The sequence below is a fragment of the Lutjanus erythropterus genome, chromosome 12, assembly GCF_056507025.1.
Source record: "Lutjanus erythropterus isolate fLutEry1 chromosome 12, fLutEry1.hap2, whole genome shotgun sequence".
Lineage (NCBI taxonomy): Eukaryota > Metazoa > Chordata > Actinopteri > Lutjaniformes > Lutjanidae > Lutjanus > Lutjanus erythropterus.
Genome location: NC_139328.1, coordinates 29,984,524 through 29,992,407, shown reverse-complemented (window position 1 = coordinate 29,992,407; position 7,884 = coordinate 29,984,524). Strand labels below are relative to the sequence as shown.

Here is a 7,884-nt window from a genome sequence, read left to right as displayed (position 1 = left end):
TGAACTCTTTGAAAAATCTCTAATAATACAACCCTTTGTTGTAGAAGGACAGAAATCAGCTTCATTTGAAAACTCATCTCATAATGACCTCAATTAAAAACAAACTCTGGATACTGGATATCAGCAACGGTGCTTTCAGTGGATGTCAGTGCAACCAGACTGTTTCAGTTCATCTACATTAACTAAACTGTAAAGACAAGACCAGGATGAGTATTCTGTCAGTTGTATAAACTGTCTTTAAATCATCTGTTTCATGTCATTTTCTAATAAAAATCAGTTTTCAGAATCCTCAGCAGTGACTCAACTTCAGCATTTATTCACAAGCAAAAAGACCACAGTGTTCTCAAACTGTCTCCTGTACTGCATGGGTGCCTGCATCAACGGGTCAAACTCAGAAAGCCAATGTGGGGTTACAAAAAAAACATCTACACAGGAAACAGAACGTCCTTTTCTTTTTCTTTTCTTTTCTGCTGTTGTTGATTGATTTTTTTTTTCTTTTGTTTGCGTCGGCCTGGTGGGAGCGTGGGATTTCAGATCTCTGTGCTGTAACATGGTTAGACTGTGACAGACACCTAAAGCGTTGGCACTCAGCTGGCCCCTTCACAACAGCCACTCATGATGAGGAGGAAAGGTGTATGCAGGGACTGTGGAGTGTCGAGCCGCCTCTTAGCGCCAGCACAAGATGGAGCACTGAGCCACCCTGGATCTTGTAGTCTGCAGCTGTCTTCTCATCATTCCTGAGAGCAAAAAGAACACAGGACAGAGTGCATCATGGTTTAGAGAAGACTCGTGGAAAGCTAGACAGACTACAGAGCACAAAAGTTCAAGATGGAGGAACTCACATCTGTTTTCCACTGTAGATGAGTCTCTGTTGCTGCGGGGGGATCCCCTCCTTCTCTTCCACCCGTTCTTTAATTCTCTCCACCTTCATTTACACACAAACAACACATTTAGAAATGATACACTCGTAAGTACACGTGTCCTTTTTCTATTTTATAGGAACAATTCTATTTTACCTTGTCTGTGGGCTCAATGTCGATCTCTATTTCTTTTCCAGTGAGAGTCTGAAACACAATGTTAAAATGATACCAGCTGCAACAGAACTTTTCCATCAACACAAGGCAAAATTCACTGAAAAAATAGACCTTTTCAACAGAGGTTCACCCGTGTTAAAATCTGTGACCTAATCAGGAATTTCAGCTATATTTGACTCTGGAAATGTTTTAACATAGCCACACATTATTTTTGGCAGCAAAAAGGGCACAGAGATATTTAGATAGGGATATTTGTTCCACCTAAGGCTGCAACTAATGACATTTTCATTATTAACTAATAAGTCCCACGTTTCTTAGATGAATATCCAGTCTATAAAACATCAGAAGATAGTTAAACTTGTATGTTGCAATGCACCAGAGCCCAGTGTGACGCATTCATGTGTCTTATTTTGGCTGACAAAACAGTCCAAACTCAAAGATATTCAGGTTACTGCAGCTGCATTGATTAGTCAATTAATCAGTTAGTCCATCAGAAGAATATCAAGCAAAAACACTTGCTGGTTCCAGATTCTTAAATGTGAGGATTTACTGCATGTCTTTGTCATTTATGGTAGAAAATATCAATAATGGAAACAATCAGTTTCAGCCTCTCAGTCTACAAGAATGAAAAAAGCTGGAACCTGATAATGTATTGCATTTTGGCCTAATAATCAACCAAAGTGACTGATTATTTTTCTGTTGTTTCACTATGAGAGTAATCAATTTAACGTTACAGTCACTCTGACCAGTAGTATCATCTGTAGGACGCTAATCCATTTTACAGCTGCAACCATTAATCGACCACTGAAATAATTACCAACTATTTTGAGACATCCAAAGTCCTGATTTCAGCTTCTTGAAAATGTAAATATTTTCAGGTTTCTTTACGTCTCTATGATGGTGAACTAACTACGTATATATAGGATATAGTTTTAGATTCTGGATTTCTTTATATCGTGATATGGCATAAGTGTTGTCTCTGCCTGGTTTTATAGGCTGCATTACAGTAAAGTGATGTTATTTTATGAACTTACCAGACTTATTAGTTATTGTATTATTTGCCTTTACCCACTTGGTCATTATGTACGCATTACTGATGATCATTTATCAAAAATCTCAAAACATCAGTATTATCTGAAAGCACCAATAGTCAGCCTTAAAAGAATAATCAATCAATAACTATCAACGGAGGTATGTGGTCAAGAATATGGTGATATTTTATTATGATCATATCATTTAGTCCTATTTAGTTGTAAGACTGGCCGAGGAATTGGCTAACCTGCTATGGTTGGTTAGCAACCTATCAAATAACACAGGCTAGCTACTGAATGACGACAAGTATCTCCAAAGACCAGCGTGTCTATAGCTAGTTGGCAGCTCCTTTTGATACTGAGACAAAAACACAAGCAGACATTAAACTGTTTCAGCACAGAACGGTATATATGTTGAAACAGATTAAGTTACTGCCTCTCGGCCCAGAAATAAATTAGCGAACCGGCGAGTGATGTTAGCGGGCTGCTCAACAACAGCAGTTATGAGCCCACCGGCGGAAAAATGGAGGCGTAGATAAAACAATGGTCTTACCTTTACTTTGATCAGCATGTTGGATAATCGATATTTCACAATTCAAAACGATATGAACTGTTTACTGACCAAAACACTAGATATACCAGCGAATTAGAACCACTTGTCTGGCTGACTTGAATTTACTTCCTGTGTGCAATGTCAAGCGCTCCGGACGTGACAAACCCTACAGAACAGTGGTTCCGCTCGATAAAAACAAATCAGCTATAAAATAAAACTAAACTGAACGAAACGAAACGAAACGAAACTCAGTAAAATAATTTTAAAAACCTGTATTTCTATGCTCACAAGTTTTCCTATAGACAGATTTTTTTAATAGTCAATTGAAGGAATTAAAGGATTAGTAGCTAAATAAAGCTACACTTTCAGAATGCTTTTATATTATTGGGTCATGTTTACTGTTGCAGTAACATGTAAGTATTTTAATGTTGCATCTGGTCGAAGCTGAGCTAATTTTAACTTTTTAACTTGCTTTGGAGTAGTTTAATTTGAATGATTGTTCTGTTTAAGGAACATAATGTTTTGTGTGTAAACTAATCTGTAAAGTAATGAGTAACTAGCTGCATGGAACAGTATTAGGGCCAGGCATAAGAGGAAAAACGAAATAAAAGAATTTGTGCCAGGCAATCACAGGAGGGAAATGTATTTTTTTCATTTTGAGAATAAAGTTGAAATATTGAGAATAAAACTGAAATGGTGACAATAAAGTAAAAATGTCTAAAACTGATTTTAAGTACTGTATTGACTTTATTCTCAAAAGTTTTTTCAACTTCATTCTCAAAATAATAATAAAAAAAATCCTCCTCTGATTTAGTTTTTCTTATTCCAGGGATGAAAGTTATACTTTGTTTAATCTTTATTCACAAAGTGCAAAATAAAACAACTCTTCCTCCTTTCATTTGTTTCCCCATATAACACTCCTCCATATAAAGTATGGTAAAGTACATTGATAGAAGAAATAAATTAAAAGTTGTACTCAGGCACAGTACTTGGCTTAATGTACCTACTTAAGTTCCACCTCTGTTTTTGAATGAATCAAAACGAACACCCTACAACACATATGAAATGGTGAGAATGCACTAAACACTCCAGCTTGCTTCTGTAGAAACTGACCTGACGCTGCCCTGTTCTGACACACATGTTGATCATTCAGCTAATTTGGCAGGAAGTCTTTAAATTGTGTCAGTTCCAGTCTGATCTGGATCATTCAGTCATGGTGACTCATTTATACCTGGGTGTGATAGTCTTGGCTGTTTTCGCAACAACTGTTGCCGATGCAGGTATTCTTTGCACATACGTGCAGAAATGTGACGACCTCATGTATGTTTTAAAAAAGGTTTAATCATGAAAATTTGTTTGCAGAGATCAACGTAGTCTGTGCAAAAGACTCTGTGAAAATCACATGGAAGGTCGGTGCCGATCTGGTGCCACATGCAGCTCGTCTCTTCCTGGGAAGCTGCATGCCATCTCAGCTGAAGACTCTGCCCACTGGAGAGGGGGAAGCACACTTCAACTACCACTTTTCTGACTGCAAATTTAAGAAACTGGTAATGTAAATGCTATATTTAACTAAAATACATTTCAACCTCTTTGGTGTCGTAATAACCTGCTTTTCTGCAGATGAAAGGAAAACATCTCTTCTATCAAAATGAACTGACTTACAGGCCGCAAACAAAGTCGAAGCCTGCTGCCTTTGTGTATCCCATTGAGTGTGTTTATAAAAGGTAAAAATAGCATCTTTTTTAAAATGAAATTCCAGTTTAAAGCTGAAATATAAGCTGAGAAACGTTCCCGTTATGTTTTAGACCTGAGGGTTGGGTTCCCCCTTTCCTGAACCCTGGATCAGGCATTTCTGAAGGTCGAGGCGGGCTCATCTTCCACATGGCACTCCTCAATGGTGAGTTCTCATATTACCTATGAGACATGTGGATACTTAAAGGTGAAAATTCTACACTTTTCATGTAGTGCTGATGGTAAATGTAGTCAAGTGAAGCAATGAATTCCTCAGTGCTTGTTATAGTGACCAAGAAAGAGTTGTGCATGAGCTTTTGTATCACCACCCAAATCTACAGCTATTATTTTGTTGGCCAAAACATAGTGTTGGGTGACAGAAATACTCAACTAGCATGCCCCTGGCAACCCAGAGGAGACTGGAAATCCAAGCTGAAATAGATTTTGCAGCAAAAGAACTTTACTTTCCTGGTCAGTGGCACACACTGAGGAATTTATTTCTTCAACTGACTACATTTACCATCAACATGCTGAATTTTTCCTTCAAGTTCATATGAAAAGGCTAGCCGAGGCTTTATTGCTTACAGTTTTCCTGTAAAACCGGCAACATTAGGTCCTATTAGCAGCCTTTTCCTGGACTGAGAGCTCCAAGCAAACACGGCCAGACAAGGACCAAAATGGCCACAGAGACCAATGAAGGTCAGTTTGTGGGAGTAGGCTACAGCACCGAGGTGGTTTTCTTGCTGGATTTGGCTCCCAGCTCCCTGGGGCTGAGTCACAGCTAACCAAGCTAACAACAGTTAGTGCTAAAGCAGTCTTTCCACCAGGAAACTCTATAAAAGACCTCGGTACTGTATTCCCTGTCAGGCTCTGAGGCTGTGTTCACTGGGCGCTTGCTGAGCCTGGTTCTTCTCCCTCCAGCCTTTTATTGGCTGCAAGTTTAGTATATGAGTCAACTGTATGTTTTCCAGGAAAAGACCCTGAAAGCTCATTAATATTTGTCTTTTTTGTCATTGTTGGTCCAGCCATCAGATACTGGTGTGTGGGTGATCTACAGTGCAGTACATGATAAAAAAAAAATACCTAAACATTGATTTTGACTTAATGAGAAGTTTAAGGACACGTTTGCTTTTCCCTACAGAGGAGTTAACAGGTGTAGCAAAGACAAATGTCATCCCCTTGGGCTCCTTCATGCCAATATGGGCAGCAGTGGAACAGAAGTCCCATCAACCCTTGCTGCTGCTAATGGATGAATGTGTGGCAGCCACTACACCAGAGCTGCAGCCTGGCAGCCAGGTTTACCCCATCATCAGCAACAAGGGGTAGGCTTCAGATGCTGGATAGTCTTTCCAATGATGGCTCCAGAATAGAAATCTTATTGCTAATCTGAGATATAAATTTCTGCAGGTGTCTTTTGGAGAGTGTGAGGGCAAACTCTATGTTCCTCTCTCGGTACCACTCATCTGCTCTCACCCTCTACCTGCAGTCCTTCATGTTTGAGCCTGGACAGGAGGTGAGAGTGCTCATTTTAACTGCCACTATAAAGGAATATTTTGTTCATAACAGATTCTGATTAAGTTTGCTGTGCTCCTCAGGTGTACATTCACTGTAATCTGGTTGCATGGGATCCTGAAATTCTTAATGAAAGCAAGAAAGCCTGCCACTACATAAAAGAAATGGAGAGGTAATCTTGGATTAAGGGAACAGTTTGACATTTGGGGAAAGTCTGCCTAGTTTCTTTCTTGTTCAAAGCCAGTTAATTTGATGTAACTTTCTTGGTGACTGCCACCAGTAGTGGTATATTGAACTTTGCTAACTAGGCTAATTGCACCAAACATAATATACAGACACAAGTTATATTGATTCTGTTTGCTTGTGTAAAACATTTATTACAGGTTACATTCACTGCACTACATTTTGAATGGAAACATTGTTTTATTCAACACATTATCTGACAGCTTACTAATTGCTTGTACAATGGTTTTCTTCAAAGAAGCCAACTAAAATATTTTTTTTACATATTTTAGGGTCTAAAATGCCACCCAATGATGACGAATATGCTTGGCAATATATGTCCACTAGATCTTATTTTTGTTACTGACAGGTTCAGATTGTCCTAAGTGTCTAACATTATCAGTAGGATCTCTACAGAGATCTCTCTGTAGAGTCAAATACTTTCTTTTAAAATCCAGAAACGGCTCTTATAACTGTCCTAAAAGCCACCTGACACCATTGACAAATACTTTAATTTTGCCTCGCATAACAGGAGCTGTTCTGCAAACTTTTTTCTTTTTTTGGTCAAGGAGTCTGGCTTTGAACAGCACACTCAGACTGGTGCAGTTCCCGTTGGAAAGGGCTGTCTGAGAAGATCTTTCCTTAGAATAACAGTCTGAGCTTGTCATTAGCAAAAACAAGCACTTTTCACGGACTTAGTTTGATGGACACATTAATGCTAAAGGATTACATGGCAGGGCGGTGCCTGGCTGAAGTGATCAGCTGAACCAATTCCAAAAATTGAGCTTGTAGGTCATTTAGACCTCAATATATATAAATAGGGACCAGGTTTAATATGCCTTTCTGTGTGAAAAATTGTTCATTCAACATCATGCTGATGCAATGACTCACTGTTATTGCTCCTCAGTTGGGAACTACTCGATGACCCCTCTCGGAGTGCCCTCTGTAGCTGCTGTGATTCAACCTGCACATCCCGCTCCAAGAGAGGAACTGAAAGGGGTATCACTTTTCTGTAGACCTGAATATTTTCTCAGATGGTCCTTTTTTTCCTCATGAAGTCACATTTTTGTTTTTTTTTTTCTCCCTTCGGCAGAATCTCTCGGCTTCAGTCACAAGTCTGTGTTGGGACCCCTGATCATCGTGGATCCATCTGATTCAAAGTCTCACAACGTACCACAGGTGTTTGCAGCAGCAGTTCACTTTTGGGTGTAATAAGGCATCGAGTTTAAGGCCTCTGTCCTGAAAATGTAAGTTTTGTTAAACGCTGGACACGAGGACTTAATTTTTCAACCCTTTCTTTACAGGCCTCAGCTTCCTGACTGACAAGATGTCGGGACATAATCTTCATGAGATCTTAACTTGTTTGCAGATTCATTTGAAGCTGCAGTGGTAATCCCAACATGACACACCCATATTAAACATCTGTACAAATAAACCTGGTGTAAACTGCTGTTGAAATTTTGTTTTATTGCATTTGATAGCAGTATCTTTGTCCTGCTTTTCCTGGAACAAAACAGTGCTTGATAACTGCCATTTTTCTTTAGTTTCCCATAATGTCATCACAACTTAAGGGAATGAAATTAATACGTATCTGGACTTTATATTTAAGTTTTAGTCCCATAATGTGTGTCTCAGTCTGAGCTGTAACCTGCTGCACTGTTATAGACTCCAATAAATTTCAGATTTTGGCTTTACAATTAAAGGACCAATGAATTATGTCACTGAGGCCATCAATTATAATATAGCCTTCAGGTCCTTGGAACCATCTTTATGGCCTGCATGATTTAGAGCATCCAGCCCC

The 7,884-nt window shown here is 39.1% G+C and overlaps 2 protein-coding genes across 2 annotated transcripts; one reads left to right on the top strand and one right to left on the bottom strand.

The window, feature by feature from the left end:
• Positions 1 to 295: 295 nt before the first annotated feature.
• Positions 296 to 2,775, bottom strand: nedd8l (NEDD8 ubiquitin like modifier, like). The gene is made up of 4 exons (XM_084732499.1): positions 2,619 to 2,775; positions 1,017 to 1,064; positions 843 to 925; positions 296 to 737 (listed from the first exon to the last, which is right to left on the bottom strand). The coding sequence occupies exons 1-4, from the start codon at positions 2,634 to 2,636 to the stop codon at positions 614 to 616; spliced, it is 273 nt and encodes a 90-aa protein (XP_084588625.1). The 5' UTR covers positions 2,637 to 2,775; the 3' UTR covers positions 296 to 613.
• Positions 2,776 to 3,756: 981 nt separating this feature from the next.
• On the top strand, positions 3,757 to 7,768 carry zp3f.2 (zona pellucida glycoprotein 3f, tandem duplicate 2). Its single transcript, XM_084732100.1, has 10 exons — positions 3,757 to 3,898; positions 3,981 to 4,165; positions 4,239 to 4,342; positions 4,424 to 4,515; positions 5,491 to 5,671; positions 5,757 to 5,862; positions 5,945 to 6,033; positions 6,991 to 7,082; positions 7,177 to 7,262; positions 7,388 to 7,768. Exons 1-10 carry the CDS (start codon positions 3,757 to 3,759, stop codon positions 7,400 to 7,402), a joined length of 1,092 nt encoding a protein of 363 aa, XP_084588226.1. The 3' UTR covers positions 7,403 to 7,768.
• The last annotated feature ends 116 nt before the right edge of the window (positions 7,769 to 7,884 follow it).